Raw genomic sequence first — 24,431 nt, forward strand, 5'->3', positions numbered from 1 at the left:
GGGAAATGATGGTTGAATAACAAGGGTGTAGAAGCACCTGACTCTGGTTGTAAGGCTAAAATTGACATTTACTGTAAACGTATCCTTCAGTTCTGATTGGTTGATTTGAATGTTGTTCCAGGATCAACATGGTGAAATCACGTTCACCCATACGATACATACACGCATACATGTATTAATAAAAACTGGAACATTTCTGTATAAAATAGTTTTAGATGTGTTGCATAAACCACTTATTTCTAATAAATCCGTTTTAAGTAACACACAATGAATAATTCATGTTATATTATATTTATGCATTTTATATTATTAATGTATTTCAGGTACTGCACATTTGTTGCATATGCTTATTGAATGGAAATCCGAGTCTGTGGCCTTGAATGCAATGCATTTTGGGTGACAAGGAATGCACAGGAGAGCATTACAGTTACTCACAGTGACAGCATAACCAGCAACTAACTGACTCAACAGAGAGAGAAAGTGACACAGACTGGAGTAGTGGGCAGTTTCGACCATGTAAACAGACATTGTACACAAATGAACCCATCTGTTACAGAGCTCTCTCTATTTCTAACTATTTTCCCTTTCAGCAAGAGTTCATAAGTCAAAAAAGCTTGTCAAAAATTCTCCATTATATGAAAAACTGTCATAGATTTGACCTAGAAAAATAATATTCAAGGCTTTAGCCACACAAGTCCAGAAATGATGATGCTCTTAAAAGTGGATTTATACCTTAAATACCTATAAAAAAAAGTTTATTTATGTTTTGTATTATATTTGATACATCAGACTTGTATGGCTCATATAGTATTATACAGGAGAATATGGAGGTCATACATTATTATTATTGTATAAACTATTTTTTTTCAGAAGCCCAAACTGAGTATATATATATATATATATATATATATATATATATATATAAATAAATATACATACATATATAAATGTTCATATAAACTGATAAAACTGTATGAATATTGAAAATGTATCACTGTAAACATTAATATTGTACTTAAGCTTTAGGATCAGGCAATGCTTATATATATATATATATATAAAGATACTGTATGTCCACAACCTGATGATGAACAGATGAACATTGTCAAATGAAATGAAAAGGCCTTTTCCTAGCTAAAAAAGTATTAACTACTAGTCAGGCAGAAGGCATGTAGAAGATTGTGTACAACAGTTTATTTGATTTATTTTAGCATTTTTCCATCATGATGATAATGTAGATGCCTTAGAAATTGTCAACATCCATGCAAAAATTGTTGTGATGATGTGTTTTGCTACAATTCTCACATACACGCATGTTTAACATTATTATTTTATACAGTATTGTTTCCTTATGCTTCCTCCTAGGGAATGAGTTTAATAAGTCTAGCTATGCAATTACTAAAACACTCTGCCTCTATACCCATTTCCCTCTTATGCTCCATCCATGAAATCCACTTGCTTCCCTTTTTAATTAGGATGTAATCAGAAACTGGGCCTGTCATTAATCAAAGCCACCCAAATGAGAGGGGATTGTCCAGCTCACTAGCCTCATTACAGGTTTGTGTGTGTGGGGTTTCTCTACTAATATTTTAAGGTTGAAGCCTCTTGCAAACCCAAAAACCAGTAAGTCAGTCCTATTGGTTTTCCTGAAACCAGTTGTTCAGTGAGTCCCTCTGCAGGTTACATCCTTAGGCCAGTAGGTGGCAGCAAGGGAATCTCTTTATGAACGAGTTATTAAATCATCTGCTTAACCAATTCGTTCAAAAACACTGATTCATTCAGGAATGTTTGCTTTGACTTTTGGATCTGTTTCCATTGGCTGAGCTAAAAATATAGCCTACAACAGAACTGGCAATATAAGTTGAGCTTTTGTTAACTTAACCATTGTATAAAAGCTAAATAAATAAATTAATACATACAAATAATAATAATAAATAAATGCACAGAAGAACTGTGGTCACATTACCACATTAAACTTGACTAAGTGAATCATTTACTCAACTGAATTGTTCAAACTTTTATTCAAATTGAGAAAGGACATAGTAAATGGCTTAATGAGTAATGTTTGAGTAATGAGTCGTTGGCCACACTGATTCGTTCACTAACACTGTCTGTCTGTCTCTCTCTCTCTCCCTCCCTCCCTCCCTGGAATGGACGCATTAAATCACTGGAATGGACACATTAAATAGATCAAAAGTGACAGTAAAGACATAATGTTACAAAATATGTCTATTTCAAATAAACGTTTTTCCTGAAAAACGTTCTATTTATCAAATAATCCTGGGGAAAAAAAATGTATTAAGGTTTACACAAAAATCACAACCACTGTTTTAAAAATGGATAATAATAAGTTGTTTCTTGAGCACCAAATCATCATATTAGAATGATTTCTGAAGTATTATGTGACACTGAAGACTGGGGCAATGATGCTAAAAATTCAGCTTTTTCATCACAGGAATAAATTACATTTTAAAATATATTACAGTGGAAAACCTTGTTCTTAAATTGTATTAATATTTCACATTACTACTGTTAACTTTTCTGTATTTATGATCAAATAAATGCATCCTTATTGGTAATATTCTTTCAAAATCATACAAAAAAACGTACTGAACCAAATTTTTGAATGGTTGTATATACTGTACTGACCATTTTCATCTGGTCATTCGCTGCATACTGCAAAAACACCTCTTGTTCACAATTTTCATAGTGCATACAGCATGAATATCATAATAGAATGGAAGTATGCTGTTTCAGATATACCCAATATTTCAGTGTATTTTGAATCTCTATCGAAGTTGTATGTAGTGTATTGTGATTCCACCCCATAGCTGTTATTTCACCCACTAAATGTGTGCTGCTGTATGGGCATGTCCTTTTCCAAGCGGTAAATGAACCAGGATGTAATTTTACTAGAGATGATGCTACTTGACTTCTGCACCTCTCATTTACAGATGTAGAATTTCACTACCTCCTCGCTAACACTAAACCCTCTAAAATCACTTCAGCCTGACATAATGTGCCCAGTGAGAAAGAGGAAGGGTTCAAGAGGGCTTATGGGAGAAAATGGTAATTGTGTCTGTGGGCTAATAGCACTGTCTCATTATCCCACTGCACTGTCACTGTAACATTGTCGGAGGAGAGAGTTTCAGCGCAGCCACGAGCTCACTAACATTAGTGTAATTATAGCTTTTTTTTTCATGGGAAATTAACACATTGTTAGATTAAGTGTCTCTTCACCTTCTCAAAATTGCTATCACAAGCTCATAGCATATTAGTGTTTACTAATTACACATTTTAACTTTATGCTTGAAATGCCATGAAATAAAGGCCATTTTCATGGCTCTGTGGACATATGTTAAACTTACTTCCTCGTCGTAACTTTTTTAGTGAGGAGTCTGGACTGCATCAAATTTCAGTTTACGAACACAAGGAGAGAAACGGAGAGTGTTGCCGCAGTGCTCCAACTTTTATACACTTTATCCAGTCATTTATTGTGAAGCATAGTACAGTAATTCCATCAATAATATAACTGTAAGACTTCCTAAATTGTTCAAAGAAGGTTCAAGTTTTCTTTTCTTCTTTGGAAAGGAGTGTCAAGTCAAGTCAAGTCACCTTTATTTATATAGCGCTTTTAACAATACAGATTGTGTCAAAGGTTTCAAAGATTTGTGGCAGTTTGAGAATCGACAAGATTAGCAGATGATTTTAAACTGACAATGTTTGACGACGCACACAGAGATTATTGGAGTATGATTTACTAGAAAATACTTTTGTTTTTAGTTTTAGTTAAGAAAAACAACACTCATACGAAGTGTGTCCGTTCAGTTTATACATGGCTATCTAAGTCTCATTACATTCACCAGTGTTATGAAATGATCTCTGAGGTTAAATGAATTCCTCACAGCAATTATAGACACCTGAATATTATAACAGCTACACGAAAAGTGCTGACAATAAAAATGACCTTAATTGAATGCACAGCATTCATATGAATGATAGTTGAACTGTGTATCTTAATCTGTCATATTAGACAATATTGACCCTGGCATAGACGAAGCTGAAGTGTAATTAATTCTAAATCAATTACACAGAATCTTTTTCTGAAAGCTTCTTGCCCTGCAGATTGATTTTAGCACAGAGTCAATGTTGTAAAGCCATTTCTTGGTTTAAAAAAAGATGAGTTTTTCTATGAATCACATTCAGTGTAATGCATTTAGATTCATAGCTATTTTCCAAAATGTAGTTATGGTTTATCATTCACAATATGCCAGCTCTCTTCTCCAGTGGTTGAGTGATTGCTGTTGTTTGTAAAGATACTCGTAAAGGTCATGATTGCTATTTAATCCTCATGTGGTGTTCGGGTCTTTTTTGCTCTGAAAAATTTTTTTTTTTCCCGAAAATACTAGTTAATGTTATCGCATTGGACTGAAATTTTGTGACTTTGTTCACAAAGGGTATAACTACTTCTAAAAAAATTTTTGATAATTTTCATACTTTTCTGGGGGAGATTTTTCACCTTGTTACACCCGTGATGTTACAGAGCAAAAAGGACCCGGCCTCAAACAAATGCTTATAAATCACTAATTATGCTATATTATCAACAAAGATTGGATTCAATCTTTTTGTCAACTTCTTATCTTTCATTTAGGACTGGTTTTGTATTTATATTTGCTTCTGATTAATCGTAGGCCTCATTTATCTGAGAGTATGCACCTCATTTTTTGAGTGAAAAAAAGCATTATTTATGAATAATTTTCACAATATTAAATAAAAACTGAAGACAATTTGCACTGTGTATCACACTAGTGTACTTTAATGTTTAATCAGGGAGTTTATTTGGAAAGGCTTTTATTTTGTACAAAATGGCACAAAGTCACACTTGTGGTGTTCCCGGTCAAAAATGACCCGGCCTCAAACAATTGCTTATAAATCACTCATTATGCTATATTATCACCAAATATTGGATTCAATATTTTTGTCAACTTCTTTTCTTTCATTTAGGTCTGGTTTTGTATTTATATTTGCTTCTGATTAATCGTAGGCCTCATTTATCTGAGAGTAGGCACCTCATTTTTCGAGTGAAAAAAGCATTATTTATGAATAATTTTCACAATATTAAATGCTTTTTTCACTCAAAAAATGAGGTGCCTACTCTCAGATAAATGAGGCTTACGATTAATAAGAAGCAAATATAAATACAAAACCACTCCTAAATGAAAGAAAAGACGTTTACAAAAAGATTGAATCCAATATTTGGTGATAATATAGCATAATGAGTGATTTATATGCATTTTTTTGAGGCCGGGTCATTTTTGCCTGGGAACACCACAAGTGTGACTTTGTGCCATTTTGTACAAAATAAAAGCATTTAAAAGCAAACTCCATGATTAAACATTAAAGTACACTAGTGCGATAAACAGTGCAAATTTTCATCAGTTTTTATTTAATATTGTGAAAATTATTCATAAATAATGCTTTTTTCACTCAAAAAATGAGGTGCCTACTCTCAGATAAATGAGGCCTACGATTAATCAGAAGCAAATATAAATACAAAACCAGTCCTAAATGAAAGAAAAGAAGTTGACAAAAAGATTGAATCCAATATTTGGTGATAATATAGCATAATGAGTGATTTATAAGCAATTTTTTGAGGGAGTACCCTTTTTGCTCTGTAACCTCGTAAGTGTGATAGGGTTCTGAACACAACACAAGGGTTAAATGAAGGTAATGATCGTCTGAGACGCCGAGCGCTAATGGAAGTCCCATTATTTGAGTTATGGAAGACCAAACTTTGCTTACAACATGCATTGTTATTAAAATGTGTCTTCAATGCTGCTTAATTTAGCCCTTCAATTTGTTTTCCTTTATGGATTTTTAATATTTGCCAGTGAGAGCTAGTTTCAGGCAAATATGTGCAGTGTCATGTAGCTTGCCACATGGAGTGGAACAAACAGATTGCATTTAACAATAGCGATGACATTTATATTGTGTTTTTTTCAGTTTGAATACAGAACAGACAGTGCCTGCTCATAAAGACGCCTTCGCCACATTCTGTCATCTAAAAATGGATGATTGTGACCCTGAAACTCTTCCCACTTCTCACTGCGGGGTTCTGTCAACTACCCTCCTCATTCGCCGTCTCATATCTCTCACGAAAAATGATCTCCTGCCACTTTCTCGCTTGTAACTGGAGTTGTTTTGTTTGTTCTGAATATTCTCCTGTTACTTCTGTTGCTCTCTCGATCAAAAAAAAAATAAAAATGCTCTCAATAAAGATGTCAGCAAACTTTCATCATGCTTTCACCAAAGCCAGTCAAGTATTTGAAACGAGACAGTGAAATGCAGATTATAAAGTCATTACAACTCCAAATATTTATTATTTGATGAAGATGTTTTACTCACAAGTTCTGAAAAAAATAGTTTTTTTTTTTTTTTGTATCTTGGAAGACTGTGGTTCTCTTACATTTAAATATCAATCTATTCTTTGATATTTCTCCTAAATTTCCTTCAAAATAATTATAGGCCCAAATAAAATAATTGTGGACAAAGTATAGTGGTATAAAGTGAATGTGAATAGCAGATATTCATATTGAAATTTCTGAAATTTGATGCAAGATTACTGGGGTAGCTGGGAAGCTAGAGACTTATTTGACATTATTTATTAAATCTCATTGCTATCGAGGCGAAAAAAAAGTGATTAAAGAGCTTAAAAAGCTATTACAATAGGACTTTTTAAGTAGTTTATTATAGTACTTTTTAGAAATAAAGTTGAATAAACTAAAAAGATGAATAAACTCTATATGGACTTATTAAAAACAACAAAAACAAATGAAAAATAGACTAAAGGATTTATATACTAAGACTTACTAAAATTAACACGGAAGCAGAAAATATAAAAATAAAATATTAACAAAAACTATAATAGTATCTTACTGATACTAAAATAAACAATTGTATGCAACTAATATACATGTATATAACTATTTATATATTATACATTATAATTTTCAATGTTTCTGAAAAATATAACAGTTTAAAATAAATAGTTTTGTGCCCATTCCTAGACATAATAATGCTGACCACACTTAAAGTATTATTGCTCCTTTATGGCTAATAGGTTTGTGATGCATGATATTGGACAGCCTTGTGTGATATCAGTATTCATATGGTCATATAGTGTGTGTGTGTGTGTGTGTGTGTGTGTGTCCTTTAGAGATCACTGCATTAACATTTACTGCGCTTTGCATGCGTTCCTGTGACTTTTCTCCTGGGGAGTGCATAGACAAAATAGAGTACTTTTAGTGTGAGAAGGAACAATTAGCATAGTGAATACTTTCCCTGATCTCAGAGCATGACCAGATCTCTCAAAAATATATCTGAAACATTTACAATGACTGACATGCTGCTTTAGAAACATGACCCTTAATCCAGACAGAATCTGTTGTTGTACAGTATTGTTTTATTGAAAGGTAGCACCAAAACCTCTTATATCAATATATATTTTTTTCTTTTGATTCGTTTTTTGTTTTGCCTCTGTTGTTGTGGTTCCCTTATGAAAATTTACCACAGTTCATATTGCAAATTTTAGTCTCACTGTGGTACTTGTAAAATTTTCATAAGAGTTTTTGTTATCCTTGAAAACAAGACTATTGTCACGTTGCACACACACACACACGAGGGACGAGGAGACGCTGGAGAATATGTTGACAAGACTTTATTTGCACCAAGGAACCAAGGGAGACGAACACAGGAAGACGTTCCACGAAGACGTACAACAGCGGACCGAGAACTTGGGACTGGGAACACATTTTATACACACACACACACACAGGAGGAGGGGATGACGAGACACACCTGGGAGCAAAAAACCAAGGGAAACACCTGGGACAAATGAAATAAACTAATCAGGACAGGAACAGGAAACTAACCAAATAAGGGCATGGGAAGGCACATGGGGAGCAGGACACACACAAAACATGGAACAGAGTCTGACAACTATGCAAGGTAAACCCACCAAAATTAATTTTCTGTATTATAAATAATCACAGCTGCTGTGTTTATGCTTATTAACATTAACATTTAGCGAAAGAGGTGTTAGTTATCATGCGGTTCATTGTGATTTGACATTATTCAGAGTTACGCCAAGCTCCTGTTTAAAAGAACAAAACCTTCACATGCAAATTAAACAGCTTAAACCTCATTTAGCAATAAATTGTTTATTGTTTACTGCTTGCTAAATTAGCTTGAATCAATTATGAATTGTGGCACAGAACTGTAATTGCAATTGAATTAGCCTGTGTTTTTAAGAAAGTCTATTAAAAAAAATCAAAAACAAGATTTTCTTTTTATTATTTTTTGGCAGCAAAAGCACTGGTCCAGTGAATTTTTAATACCAAAAGGGCAAGAAAACAAATTAGTGTCAAAGAAAACAGTGTTATTTGAGAAGGTTGTGAAAAGCAAAGTAATCCTTGAATTAAATAAGGTGAATTAGAAGCAAATTAGAAATTCTGCCCATGTCCTGAATGCCTGTGTAAGGTTTTGGAGGAGAGTTTTGGTTTGTTGTTCGGTAACAGAAACTGCTGATGACAACAACAAAGGTTGCATATTTAGTAGTGATATTTGCTAATGCCAGAATCACCATTAATAATGTGTATACTTAGGGTTAGTTATTTGGACAAGTATAAATGTATAAGTTACCAAACCACAATATTGTGGCATTATACGTTACAATTTAAAATACAATATAAAAATCTACTCTGTAAAATGTCCAAAAGGTTTTTCACCAAAAAAAGAAAATTGACTAATAATGTACTTATTATCAGGCCATCCAAGATGAGCTTTGAACAGATTTGGAGAAATGTACCATTACATCACTTGCTCACCACTGGATCTTCTGCAGTGAATGGGTGCCGTCAGAATGAGAGTCCAAACACCTGTTAAACCCTTACAATAATACAAATGTAATCTGCACCACTCCAGTCCATCAATTAATGTCTAGTGAAGTAAAAAGTTGTGTGTTTGTAAGAAACACATTTGTCATTAAGACGTTTTAACTGCAAACCATTGTTTCAAGCTAAAATACAAGTCTTTAATGAAAAAGTTATCGTCTTAAACAGGAGACAAATATGCACCATTTATAAGTCCAAAACAGTTTTAAATAAATATGTTGGTGGATTTTGATGTAAGAGGACAACAGAAGACATACTTTTTTCTTGAAGGAAGTGTTATTATGGGTTATGGGTGCACACTTTGGCCAGAAGCTGCGGTTTAATGTTAAAATGTCTCAATATATTTATTTCTTACAACCATGCAGCTTTTTGCTTCTCAAGACATTCATTGATGGACTGGTGTGGTGTGGATTATTGCAATGTTTTTATCAGCTGTTTGGACTCTCATTCTGACGGCACCCATTCACTGCAGGACATCCATTGGTATGCAAGTGATCTAATGCTAAATTTCTCCAAATCTGTTCTGATGAAGAAACAAACTCAAACTGCATCTTGGATGGCCCGAGTGTGAGTAACATTCAGCATTTTGTTTTGGTGAACTATTCCTTTCATTTAATAAATATGTGATTCGTTGTGTAAGTGTTCTGCATATGTGATTTCTTTGAGCTAAACCCTCAGTAGAATCCTCAAAAACATATATTCAAAACATATTAAAATTCATATCACAATTTTTACACCCAGCCGTGGACCTTGAAGTTCTGTCTGAAATTTGACATCATAATGATCTTTAGCAGTGTGTCTCTGCACTTCCAGTGATCGTGACTGGCAGGTGACAGCTGTTGACGTGTGCTTGCTCAGCTCTTCAGATGGATTTCTGTGACTATAGTTCCAGTGTGTGTGTGTCCGATCAGTACAGCTATATCACATTCGCTTCTTCAGCATGAAATAGACCTGTCCTCTGTGCCTGCTAATGATACGCAGTATGAAACCGTGATTGGATGTCAACATGATTGATGTGGGTGTGGAGAGGGAGGGTCCAGCGCTCTCTTGGGCCATTATCTCTTCAAATTATATCAAGGCTGTCTGATGAATCGACTAATAGACTTGATGATGAAGTTTTGGTAAAGCCTTGACTAAAGGACAAATTACATCCTTGAACTACCTGAAGCAAGTGGCTCATGGGAATCACCTGAGACTGTAGTATGCGTTTGTTTAGTGAATTTCTTTGTATCTCCGCAGTCCATCCGTGAGGTGACGGGTTACGTGTTGGTGGCTCTGAATCAGTTCGACTATCTTCCTCTGGAGAACCTGCGGATCATCCGAGGCACTAAACTGTATGAAGGACGATACGCCCTGGCCATCTTTCTCAACTACAGACGAGATGGCTACTTCGGCCTTAGACAACTCGGCCTCAAGAACCTGACAGGTATATTCTGTTATTTATTTCTATTCTAACCTATTTCTTCAAAAGTTCTATAAGATTCTATACCCTGACAACATTTACGCAAACCAACTATCCAAAAAAGTTTTTTTTTTTTTTTTTACATTTGGCACAATTTCTTTGCTCAAATAAAGCTAGAATGCTGCAGAACGGCTAAGAAGGCAGGAGTTTTTAAAAGTTGAAGTTTTTTTTCACTTGAAATTTCATCTTAAAATGCTAAGATGCTTTCTAGATGGTTTTTTATTTAACAGTCAACACTACCATTTAACGGCTGGTGTCAGTAAGATTATATATTTTTTTTCCTGAAAATTCAGTATTCATACTTTTATTCAGCAGGGATGCATTTAATTGATCAGAAGTAACTGCAAAGACATTTATAATGTTACAATTGATTTATACTTTCAATTCATCAAAGAATCCTAAAACAGTTTCCACAAAAAAAATATTAAGAAGAACAACTGTTTTCAACACTGGTACAGTTGAACAGTAGTGTGTATGCAATTACTGGATAGAAGAAAATTAAGACCTGTTAATTAATTTTCCATATTGTAATTTGGCTAGTGTTAGTGCAGAATGTTTTTCTAAATGGCTAGTTAATATACTAAAGTTTATTTTTGTACTCTTTTAAGGTCTGTGTATGTTGTGCTCTTATAGTCTAAATTAGCATAGCAGGGACTTGTGTATTTGAAAACATGCCTGATAAGATTGGCGCTAATAATGTCTTTCATGCTGTGCAGAGCGGCGGCCATGATAATCATGTACATCACCAGATGTCTGTCATACAAATTAGCCACTCTTCATTATGTGACTGCATTTTATCTTATCAGTGTATTGTGTTTCATTTGAGCATGTTTTACAGATGACATCTAGCTTATTTTTTTTTTCTCCAGCCTTGCTTGGTGGCCTCGTAGGGCGACTTTCTTTTACATCTTATACCATGCAATATAGAAACTCATCTTAGAACAATATTTACAGATCCCTGTTGGGATGCACAAAAGATATGGAGGGAAACAGAAACAGATCAAGGAGCCAAAAAGCCAACAGACAAATAAAAGAAGCTGGTGGCACCTCACAGCAAAACAGCCAGAGGCGTGATAATGCTTGTCTGACTTCTGATGACTCATGGACAGGCAATATAAGCCCAGAGGAGTCCGGCAGGTGGTACAGGGTCACAGTAGGTGAGGGAAAGAAAGTTAAGACAACCGCCGACATGTCCAGTAGGCATCTTGCATAATCATGTATTATTAATCTCAAATATGGCTTTAGCACTTTAATGGCTGATTAAACAATATCTTGGTGTAGAGATAAATAGAGCACTGACAGTCCGGGTACGCCACTGCCTTCTTGTGTTCTTTTCTTAGCGTCTTCAAAGATATTTCTTTACTTTTATTGCTGCTCTCTTGATTGTGATGAGGTGTCAGATGGCGTCTTTGAATGACTGGGGTATGAGGTTACAGAGCTTGTCTTTGAGTACTTCAGGATTCAAGAATCCACACAGTTTAACTGCCACAAAAACATTTTGTCAGGCTTAAAGGGATAGTTCAGCCAAAAAAAAATGAAAATTCTGTTAATGTTGTGTAATGTAATGTGACATAATTTTCATTTTTGGGTGAACTATCACTTTTAATGAGCAATACGAGGATAAAACATGAACTGGATGCTGACATACTGTACATGCATTGGGGGATTTTAGGGTTTTTGCATCCTTTATGGTTTAGAATGTCCCTGCTGGGAAAACAAACAAAAAAAAGCAAACAAAAAACGAATTCACTAATTAAAGATGGTCTTCCACCCTGTCCTCGGTCTTCTTCTGTTTACCTGGCTAAGCTGGTGTTTTGTTGGCTTAGCTGGGCAACTAGCTGAAAAGTGCTCAAAGCTCTTCTAAAACCAGCCATCAATAACGTACTCGGTTACTAACGTAACCTCGGTTCCCTGAGATACGGGAACGAGTACTGTGTCTTGCTTAAGACGCATATGGGAAAAAGCCTTTTTTCTCCTGAACTGAAGCCTATTTCATTCACGCAGTGAAACTGCACGGCCATTGGTTCGTGCAGGGCTTTAAAAACGAACCAATGGCACGGCAGCGGAGCTGCACGAGCCTATGGCGACGAAGCGATTCAGGTGTCTGAGATCGAGGATGGGCCGGAGGCCACCCTCTCTTTTGGGGACGAGGAAGTAACAGCTGTAAAGGCCTGACTCGGTCTGGGCTGGAGGAACCCTTTCCACGGCTCCTTTTGCCAGCAAATTCATCACCTCTGAGGGCCTGCCAGGCCTCGGCCCGCGTGACGAGGGGTTGAATTAACTCGGTTGACTGGTTGACTTGGGTTGGGGTCCCTGGCGCTTAGGAGGAGGGTAGCGTCTGGCTGAGCGAGAGCGTCCCTGCGTCTGCTGCGCTTTAGCAGGCTGAACAGCGGGGGTGGCAGGCGCTGGTTTCGCAGGCTGCTGAGTCGGCGCAGATTTTGGGCGAGCTGAGACGGCAGCGAAGGCGGGCAGAGATGCGCGGCCACTGACGCATCTAGGGGAGGCGGCTTATCGTACCCCTTTTCTTCAGCGCTGTCGATGGAGGTGAGGGCGGATGAAGAGGCAGTACGGAGGCGGGCGGAGTAAGGAGTGCGCCATGATCTGGTGAGCTCGTCGTGGACCTCCGGGAAGAATGGAGAGGTACGCTGACGAGGGGCCTGTCGGCGCCCCGGCAGGAACCATTCGTCCAGACGGCTGCAAGAGGGCTCCGGTCCCGATTCCAGCTGCGAATGCGTGTCAACGGCGAGCAGCTTCGGATCAGCTTGAGTCGTAGAGTCATCGCTAAAGGAGAAAAAATCTGAGAATCCTGTGGCGAGCGCCCGCTTATATAGCCAGATGCCCCGCCCATTCTGGCGGGCTTTGGTGGGCTTCGTCGCCATAGGCTCGTGCAGCTCCGCTGCCGTGCCATTGGTTCGTTTTTAAAGCCCTGCACGAACCAATGGCCGTGCAGTTTCACTGCGTGAATGAAATAGGCTTCAGTTCAGGAGAAAAAAAGGCTTTTTCCCATATGCGTCTTAAGCAAGACGCAGTACGAGTGAAGTATCGAAAGGGAACCAACCTAATTTGAGCAGATATAACCAGAAAACTGTTTAAGGCTGAGTTTAGTCAGTTAAACATTGGTGCAGTTTTCAGTCTTTGATTCTTTGATTCAAGAAAAGGAGATCTGCTGAATGGAAAAGAAGGCAGGAGTTATTTTGACTTTGATTTTCAAAAGAAAAAAAAAAGTGTTTACAGTAATGCACTTACGATGGAAGTCTAAGGAGCAAAGCATTGCTCTAGGATATACATGCAAGTGCACACTGATTCAAAAGAATGAATGTCTTTAAATCATGTTAGCCACACATTTCTGCTTTGAAAGCCCCCAGAATGTCTTACTGCAGACTTTAAGTGCATTACTTCACAATCACTATTTTTGCTTATTTTTTTTTACAATCTGAAGGACAAGACTATAGGCCTATTATTTATTTGCCAATGATGCTGTCGATAGTGGAGCATTCATTCAAATTAGTTAGTGACTGTTTATAACCACAGTTAGAAATGTGCACTAGAATCAGAATAACTTTTATTCAGCACCTAAAAGCTTGCAAACACAATGTTCCAGCACAGTGTTGCAGAAAGATGCACACTATTTATGATACTGCAACAGAGCCCTTCATAAAAGACAGTGCTGTATAATCTAACCCCTATTGTAAGCAAGAAAATGCAGCAAAAGTTGGCTGGGTTGAGTAATGGGAAGAGCTGCACATTTGAGGTAACGGTCATCTTTTTAATTCCTCGCTAAAGTCTTTGAATCATTTTTTAGGATTGAATTTATCTATTTCTTGCAGCATTGCTGGCAAAGTCTGATTCTCGAGGCAACGGTAGCCATGTGTCTGCAATTTTCAATATGAGTTTTAAGAGATGAAAGTTGTTTTCAGCCCCTTGAGATATTCAGCACATTGATGATGAATGGCTCCTTTGATTATAGCCATGTGCTCCCCTCTCATGGTTCCTGTACATGGCTCTGCAGCATGATCAATAGCTTTCATAAGCAACTTATGATACAATAATGGCTACAACCTTATTTTCTGTGGTCCTTCGATCAAATGTTCTTCTTTTTTTGACCTCATAGATGACCTCTATAACCATCAGTTACACGAAGGGCGGTTTCATCAACCTTTTCGAATCTCAGATGATAGGATTTCATGCAGCGTGTTGTCAGGAAAGAGTTCAATAACTGAGTGGGCAGATCCCTGTATGTAAATATCTCTTCATCTTTCACCACATGTGGCCAAAGGTTATTGAATAAGAAAAATTCAAGGATCATGTGCAATACTTTCAAGCACTTGTTCAGTTGCTTGAAAATCAAGGCTTACATTACACAAACTCATGAAAGAAGTGTTGCTCATAGACAGCAGATTCTTGAATTACACTCCAGCAACAAGCCAATATGTCTCATTGTGCACCATGCAAAGCAATTAGACCATTATGCAGTATGCATACAAATTAAAAAGCATTACTCAAATGATTCGTTCATCTTAGATTAAAAAAAAAAAAAAATCTGTATACAGTATATCTGATTTATTTGCTTATGTTTTTGTCTTATTTAGCTGCATTAGAGGCCACTATGACAATAAAGTACTGTCGATTACAACACTGTTCCAGTATGTACAATGCATGCTTTTCCAATATACATTTGTTTTCTTTTTATCATGAAACATTGCCATATGAAAACATGCACCAGTCCTTTTAATGTAAAAACTTTGCATTATCTTTCTTATGAAAATCCCCCCAAATGGATTTTCACTGAACTGTTCCTTTATGAACAGTCATTTTTTCCTTTAAGAAACAAAATCTTAAATTATCTTCTGATGAAAACAGCTGTATTTACTTTACTAAAATTAATTACATTGAAATCGAAACTTGGTTGTTTTCTGAAGGTTTGGGAGTTGATTTTGGTTGTGTTTAACAATTATCAAACTTATTTACACCTACTCTGAATTGTTATTCTGATGAAATACAGTATGATTTGGAAACCAGTCTGAAATGTAGATACTGAAAATGTAAATGCAAATGTTCCACTTTATTGCATGTTTTTTTTTTTTTTTTTGTATTTTTTTGATGTTTTCCGTTTTACAGTATTTTGAAACCTGTTGAGGTATTCCCTAAAGCTTTGCCATTGAGTCTAAGCCATGTTTGCTGACTCCACAATTCCACCTTGTCTAATTTATTCATTATGTTAGACAAATCTCCATGCAACCTAACACTTTGTGCCCTCATATGTATGCTTGTGCACATCCCCGGCGGTGTATTAATGCAGTAGCCTTGAAGTGAAGCATGCTCGCCGCCCACCCCCACAGAGCCTCTTGGGCTAGCATGTCCAGTCCTGTGCTCTCCTCCACACAGCCTTGGCTGCTCAGTTAGTAAGCTCTTTCTTGCTTCTGAGCTTCTGTCCATGAACCCAAGGCTGGGCCTTCATTGTGTTGACGTTTTTGATCCAGCTGTGCCCCTGTATTGTTCAGCTTCTTTGCAGACTCTCTAGACAACAATCTTTTAGACGAGTTTCAATGCTTTTGTGAACATGTTTTGCACTGAAGAGCTGCTGCTCAGATTTACAATGTCACTTATGCAGTGTTGTTAACTGTAACTTTATGCTGTGCAAAGTGGGTTGTGAGTGTCATTTCATGCTGACTTCCAAAAGAGGAACCTTATTAGGGAAATAGCTCGGCTAAAGTTTCAATGAAACATACTGTAGGTAGTGACAGGTCTTTTCTTATGTATTTTGATGTACATCCAAGTGTAACGTGTTATATAAAAAGAAAGAAAAATACGGTGGGCACTTGGTTCCATGCATTGGTTGTTGATTGGATTTTGAGATGTTGGTGCTGCACTCAAAAATGGAGGTAGATAAATGTGAACTTGAAGAGATGAGAACTAAATGACTGAAGAATCTTGCATCATTAGGAAGAAATGTGTTGTTTCACCGGAAGATCCGGTTATGGCATTTTGATTATTTATTTATGCAACATATTAATAGTTAGCAATGAGATCTATAACATGCATTTGGAAAATAGGATGAATTTTTATGCCATGCTGTCTTTAATGATGAATCTTGTTATCTTACTAACTAGAGAAGTTGGGTAGATTTTACGTCAGTGACTGTTTAAAGTAAATACATCAAAACAAAAAAGAAAATGCATTAGTAATGCCATATATGACTTTCTTATGTGGAACACAAAATCATATATATTTTTTTAAGTCTAAACAGTGAAAGCTAATGTGGTTCATTGTTTTCACCTCCAATTGATTACCATTGTATGCTGCATAAATAAATAAATAGTTGATAAATTGATAGTTGATAGTCTGTTGTCTCTGCTGTTTTGACAAAAAATGATGAGGGCGTTTTTTTTTTTTTATGTATGAAAGATCTATAACATGCATTTGGAATTGGGGTAAATTTTCATTTCATGACATTGTTTAAGCGAATGAGGTTCAGTGTTTTTCCACAGTGGATTTCAATTGTATGCAAACAATAAAAACAAAAACAAACAAACAAACAAATAAATAAATAAATAGTATTAATATGAATAGAACTGTCTAACTAGTTGGGTAGAATTATAACAGTCATTGATCTGGGTAGGTAAATGAATCAAAACAGAAGGAGAAAGGAAAATGCATTAGTGTGGCATTAACATTTTTGTTCTCTTTTTAATCAAACATTTTACAATAAACAGCCACCATTTTGGTCTTTAGCTGCTGTCTTAGCATAGCTATACTGTGCCTAGCCGAAATAAGATGCAAACAAACAATGGATTAGCTTTCTAAAGTTGTCACCCCTCACCCTAAAGAATGATAGTTATAAGTGCTTTGATTTTATTTATTGTAATAGCATTACTTCTTGAATTTGAAATTATGTTAGCAAATTCTGTTTTTCCAACCATCAGTCAAGAACAAAGTGGGGACAGGAAGAGCGCTTTGTGGGTAATAATTGGTTTGCCTCTGAATCTCTCAAAAAACAAAGCCCGTTCATTGCAGCTGAATGTGATTAAAACGGCTCTCCGAGGACTTCCTGCAGTGGGGATATAAAGAGATCTCCTGACTCAATTCTGGTGGCAAATTGCATTCTGGGTGTTCCTTCTCTCAGCGGCCTTCCTTGTTCTTTTTATGCCCAATGCAAAGCTCCACCATTAACTATTTAACTCATCGTCCCTGTGGAGAGCAGTCAGAGCATTTCATGTCAAACGTAATTGAAAGAAAGTTCATGAAGTAGTCTGAGGTCTGTTAATATTAGGCATTTTTGGCATCAGCAATTTGTGTTTGTCAAGGGAAGAGGTAATTGCAATAGACTGCCATTATTGTGGGTCGTTTGGGTACTTGAGATTTGTTAAGGTCACCTTTGTTCTGTTCTGTTGTAAATAATCCCCTCTACTTTCTTAAAATTAATAGAATAAGCAAGTCCTATATGGCCACCCACTGCCCGTTAACAGACTTTCTAATGTGTACTGCACACAAAAATGGCAAGAGCTAGTTGAAGATTGGCATTTCCAATCTGAAAAGCTTCAGGGAGTAGGGATGCGCCAGTCTTTGTGGAAACTAGGAGTTGTATTTGTGAAATACCAGGTTGACAACGAGTTGCTGGATTTACTGGATTCAGATCTTTCCAAGATACTTATTTGAGACACCAGTAAGAAATCAAATTGATGGCCAAGATCAGTCTGTGTATAATCTGTACATACACTGTAACTTTTGGGCAGACATAAATTGTAATTCAATTTCAGTTTCAATTTGTTTGACATTTTACACTACTGTTCAAAACAGTAGTTCAGGGTCGGAAAGATCTTGTAATGTTTTTGAAAGAAGCCTCTTATGCTCACCAAGGCTGAAGTTTAGACTAACAATAAAATCAGTAACATTTTAAAATATTAATATTATTTAATATTATTTATTAATATTATTACAGTGTTTTCCATTTTAATACATTTTAAAATGCAATTTATTCCTGTGATGACAAAGCTGAATTTTCAGCATCATTACTCCAGTCTTCATTATCACATGATTTTCATAAATCATTCTGATATGCTGATTTGGTGTTACTTAAGTAACATTTCTTATTACTATAAATGTTTGAAACAATTGTGATGCTTAATATTTTTGTAGAAAGTAGTTTTTTGTAACATTGTAAATGTCTTTACTATCATTTTGATAATTTTAATGCATCCTAGCTGAATATATATATATATTCAGCTAGGATGCATTAAAATTATCAAAATGATTTTCTTATTTTTTCCCTTTAAAACCTTCTGTAAACTAAGATTATATGCAATAATGCTGCAACCTAGTGTGGTCATGTATTAATTCACTGAGGAACATATCTGCATACTGCAGTGCTTCCTAATGTACCGTAATCTACTGTGACAACAACTAATTGCGTATTCCATGAGGTTGCCAGTTTGTTTTACCAAAGGGGTTTGTGTGTTAGTGGTTTGACATTGAGAAATGACTTATTGGATACTGTGAGACTAAATGCCTGCATTGTAAGTGCAAGTCCGTTTGCTTTGAACTCTTCAGGGACTCCGTAATCGAGATGACATTCATTGTATCAAACTGGATGTTGCGTAATGGATAAAGCAAGCCACCCCATGTCCCGCATTCATTATCAGCACAATGCAATTCGCTGGAGAGCTGCAGTGTCAATGTCCCAGTTGATCTTTGTCTTCTCTTTGTGAGGGGACCCGGTTTCAAAGGTACCTGCTCGTGAGATCAAATCCACCTTTCACCAAACATGAAAAGAATAGGTGAGAAATGTGAGGCGCACCTGCGAGCTCGTTGTTGCAGAATGGTCTGTGAGGTTTCAGCCGTATCATGGCTCTACCAACCCTCCCAGCCTGGCCTCCTGAGACCCTGCTGCTGGCTGTTATTTCTGGGATGCTCTGCTATCTCAACCAGCCAAACTCTCCTCCCTGTGTGGCTGAATAATGAGACGCATCGTGAATGTGGACGGGTGGAGGGCGGCGGCGACGGAGGGCCGTGGATCATGATGCTAGTCTGAAGGATATTAGTGGAAGTGGCACTAAGCGATGGCAAGATGGAACTGGAAATTTCATTAGCATTTATTTTATATAAATAGTGTGACTCGGCACACATTTTCATTTTAACACATCTCATTTTAATAGAGCCGTGTTTTCTTCAGCAACCATTTCAGGCTCTATGGATGTTAGGGAAATGTAATAAGGAGTTGCAAAGTGACTTGATGATATTGGCAAGTCAGTCAAGCACTCTAAAGTAGTGCTTCTTAATGTTTTTGTCTCAAAGTCCCCCAGTTGTCCAAAACAATATTCAAAGGCTCTCCAATATAGGCTATTTCTGGCGTGTCTTTTGTAATTATGACAAAGTTGTCTCTTTTTAAAATATAAACTGGAGGTATAGCTATATTAAATTAATTAACCACAATTCATTGTGTGATTTCAGAAGTTTTAAGAACTGTTATTGATGGGGAAAACACAACATATAAAATAAAATAAGAAATATGATTTTTATTAGTATTTTTAATAAGTTATTTAATTATTTAATATTCAATTATGTATTTGTATTGCATTATGTGGAATAATTTAAGTTTATGTTTTGATTTTGTTTTTTTAGAGTTTTAATTTAGAGTTAGAGTTTTTACAAAAATATTAATAATAGTTATATTATTAGTAATTTAATTATTTTTAGTCATCTTGAGGCCTCTGTGGAAGTTTTTCTGAGGCCCCAACTCAGAATATTAGAATGATTTCTAAATGATCATGTGACACTGAAGACTGGAGTAATGATGCTGAAAATTCAGCTTTGCATCACAGGAATAAATTACATTTTAAATATGTTAAAAGAGAAAATTAAATTGCACCAAATTGTAGCGATATTTCACAATATTACTGTTTTTACTTGATTTTTTGATCAAAGAAATGTGGGTTTGGTGAGAATACGATACTTTTTAAAAAAAATATTTCAAAATACCAACCCAAACTTTTGAACTGTAATGTATTTCATAGTACTATAGTATTGTCATCTGATACCATTACTGGACCATGGTACTCCAGCCGTACTTGTTTGCAAACGATAAACAGTATAATCATATCCCATTTATCATCTGTTTGGTCCAAAAAAAGTATAAATTAAAACTTTTAATGTGTGTGCTATTCCAACATGCTGCTCATCTTACTGAATTACCACCATTTGCAAAACTTGGATTTACAGTAGATGCATTTTCCATAATGAGCTCCACATGTTGTTGTATCTTTTGATTTATGTCCTATGATTTATTTGACCATTTGCTCCAAGTTTTCATGCCAGCAAAAACTCTGGGAGATACTGAGCTGCCAGTTGAAAAAAGACAGCAAAAACAAAGCAAAGCAATGTTTTAGAAAGTTTTAACAGCTGTTATTTATTTATTTATTTTTGCCTTGCATATTATTTCAGTTATCAGGACAATGCATCACATCTGTCACACTGATTCATTGTGAAACAATAGCATTTAAGATGGCTGAAATTTAATCAGGAGGCTTCAACACAATTACAGATATCCACGAGGAGGCCCTCCTCCACACAGTATGCGCTCTCAGATACGCTCACATTTGTCATGCAAAACAATCTCTCCGCTGCTGTCAAAGAAACTAATGGAAAACAATGGCATTTCTTTTAGAGTTTTATGTAGTGACAAATTTTCGCTCTTTTAGCCAAAGAAGGATGTTTTCTGTTAAAATGAGGGTAAACTGGATTTATTGTTTATAGTCTGTATAATCTATCAAACAATGCTTAGGTTTTCACACTCTGTGCATACATTATGAACAAACAGTGGGGTCAGTAAATCAAAAGTATATATATATATATATATATATATATGTATATATATATATATTTGCATCCGGGAGGGAAAACAATCATGTCCATTTGCTTAGAAAGTTAATAGCAAAGGTCTTTCAGATCTGAGGTACAATTCATTTTTGTGCAGGATGAGTTGTGTGCCACAGTTTAAAGGCATCATTATTTTTTTAACTTTACATTTTTAAAAGTTTATTTTTTATGTTTGTTTTTTTACTATTAAATGGTTAATTCACCTTGAAATTAAAATTCTGTCATCATTTACTCACCCTCAAATTGTTCCAAAATATCAATGATGTTATGTCAAAAAGACCAATTATTTCCCTCGGCACTCGATGAGTCCTTTTAATTTACAGTAGCTCTCATTGTCAAACAGGAGATTTGTCTCTGTACTTTAACTTTCTAAGTTGAGCTCAGCTGTCTATTATTAATACACATTATACCGCTTCAGTGTGTACTAAAAGATGTTTGTCTGGTTTGAAGGAAACCAGTATGACTGCTAATAGTGTATTTCTGGAAGTTTAACACGCAAGGTCTCTGTGCTGAATTTGAAGATAACTGAATCTAAAATATTAATAAGTAGTATTGAGTATTGCGATTTAGTTTTTTCACCTGACAGACCATATAATGAGCAAAAAAAACAAAAATGTAGAATGAAAAAAGGAGCCTGCACCAAAACGAGACTAGAATATCGTAGAAAATTGCTAGTGTGTGTTGGCTTGGATGAGCACCAGGTCTGATTTCCTTCCAGACTTATTCATTGTGTTTGGAAAGCACAGTACAATACGATCAGCCAACCATGCAAGGTGTCTGATACACCTTTTCACACTCTCAGAGGGGAGCCTGGCACCAGAGAGACAGATATGAACCACAGACTGATATTGATAAAGACTGAAAAGAGTTTATGGTCATTTACAGATAGAGGACGTCAAAATGAGATGCCAAAAACAGATTTTTATTCGTAATCATTGCAATTACACACTGAGAATGAGACGGATAAATTGAACTGTCTGGCCACTTATCTCTGCTCGTCAAACTCGCACATGCTCACCACAATCAGCGTGATGCTTTGCACCCATCTAAATGCTTCATGGAACCCTGAGAGACACTTTTCAGGATAACAGAAACTTTTGAGATTAGAAATGTATGCTGCTTATGGAGAAAAGCTGGAATCAATGAATGATACGCAAAGACAGTATCAGTATGGATGGCTTCCATTGTAATCGCTTTGCCAGCATATGAATGGAGTACACATACACAATACGGTTGTGTTTATGCCAGTGTTATTTTAGTATTATTTTATATGGTTACAGTAGTTCTTAATATTTTGAGCTGGCTTTTAGTTTTGTATTTTTAGTTTTCATTTTATTTTTAATTAAAGTTTTAGTCATTTGTTGTTTTAAATGTCAGTATGATAAAAAATATCATGTTTATGTTATTTTATAATTATTTACTGTATGTAATATTATAGTATTTGTTAATATTTTAAGTTAGCTTTTATTTTTGTATTTTTAGTTTTTGTTTTAATTTTAGTGTACGTTTTAGTAATTTTGTAATGTGCTTTTGATATTTTTTTTGCAAATATTTCTGTTTAGCTTTTTATTTTAGTTTTGCTAATTCTATTACTTAAGTATTTTTAGTTTAATAATATTAAACTATTACTTAAGTACTTTAGTAGTTTGATAATAACAAACCTACATTTATGTCAGCTAACATTTTTTGTTCAGTTAACACAATTGTAATTCAGGCAGCATTGTTTTTTTTTCTGTTTTTCAGTTGTTGTTGTTGTTTTTTTTTCAGTTCAAGTTTTTCATATTTAGTGCTGTCAAACGATTAATCGTGATAAATCACATCCAAAATAAAACTTTTTGTTTACATAATATATGTGTGTGCTGTGTCGTGCTTTCTGTAATCAATATGAATCTGTACTAACTTTAACAGTTTCCTCGCACTCCCTCTCAGTTTCTTTTCCCTGCTCATTCTTAACTTTGATTTTTACTTTACATTTATGTATAAGGCTTGCAACTGAACTCCATAACTGCTCTACTATTCTCTATCTCTACAGATTCTCGATCTCGAACAAGCAAATCACCAAACGGCATTCTGGGTTGAGCTACATAATAAATATACACAGCAACACACACACATATATAAAATAATGTTTAATAGTTTTAGTTTTAGCTAACAAATATAAAGATGATTGTATATCTGTGCCTAATAATTTCTCATCTACTGCTACTGTCAAACTGGACACTTAAGTGACACTTTATATATTTATAAAAGTTATTGTTTATAAATAATATCAAAACAAGTGCCATTTATTTTTAGAGGAAAAATAGCACAAGCACACGCATAATACTTATATGTTCAACTACATTTTGGAGAACAAGTGCCATTTATTTTTAGAGGAAAAATAGCACAAGCACACGCATAATACTTATATGTCCAACTACATTTTGGAGCCACTGTATTTGAGTGTTGATCCTTCAGCTAATATTCTTATTTTAACAAGCTAATATCTTGATGTTTTGAACCAGAAATCCTGAATGGAGGCGTGTATGTGGATCAGAACAAGTTCTTGTGTCACGCTGACACCGTCCACTGGAATGACATCACCAAGAACCCACGTTCTGAACTTCTGGTGGTTCCTTCCAACAACAGTGGCAACTCGTGTGAGTACTTCATTAAGCAGATTTGACCAATTTTTTAATTATCCTGTTTGTATTTATTTATTTTGTATTTTTTTAATTATGTGAAATACTGTTCTTCACATCAGAAGATACATTTCATGACCTTTTTGCAAAATGATAAAAACTTGTGAAGTTATTAAAATTATTAAAATCTAATATATATATATATATATATATATATATATATATATATACAAAGACCTGAAGATGGAGCAGGTGGCCTTTCTATTTTTCTCTTTTCTACTTGTGGAACTGTATCGGTTAATGTACCATTAATTTATCCTGTGAATGCTAAGGTTCTTCAAACTCAATTCAAAAACCATTACATCTACAATAGGGAACTACTCTGTGCAGAGCAAGAAAAGAAAGAAACTGCCTGTCAGTAATACAATTCTAAGGCTGAGTGAATACATTTTACTACCAGTAGAATACGAGATGTGGCATAAATGTTACAGAAAAATACTAATTCACATCTAGTGTCTGAACGAT

At 35.5% G+C, this 24,431-nt stretch overlaps 1 protein-coding gene across 1 annotated transcript in view; it reads left to right on the forward strand.

The window, feature by feature from the left end:
• erbb4a (erb-b2 receptor tyrosine kinase 4a) overlaps window positions 1-24,431 on the forward strand; it is a 171,795-nt gene that overhangs the window by 107,840 nt on the left and 39,524 nt on the right. The window contains exons 3-4 of the mRNA XM_016467875.1: window positions 10,191-10,377; window positions 23,790-23,924. Of these exons, the coding sequence (XP_016323361.1) occupies window positions 10,191-10,377; window positions 23,790-23,924 (322 nt within the window). The remainder of the gene's footprint in view (window positions 1-10,190; window positions 10,378-23,789; window positions 23,925-24,431) is intronic.

The sequence above is a fragment of the Sinocyclocheilus anshuiensis genome, unplaced genomic scaffold (genome assembly GCF_001515605.1).
Source record: "Sinocyclocheilus anshuiensis isolate Anshui unplaced genomic scaffold, SAMN03320099.WGS_v1.1 scaffold348, whole genome shotgun sequence".
Lineage (NCBI taxonomy): Eukaryota > Metazoa > Chordata > Actinopteri > Cypriniformes > Cyprinidae > Sinocyclocheilus > Sinocyclocheilus anshuiensis.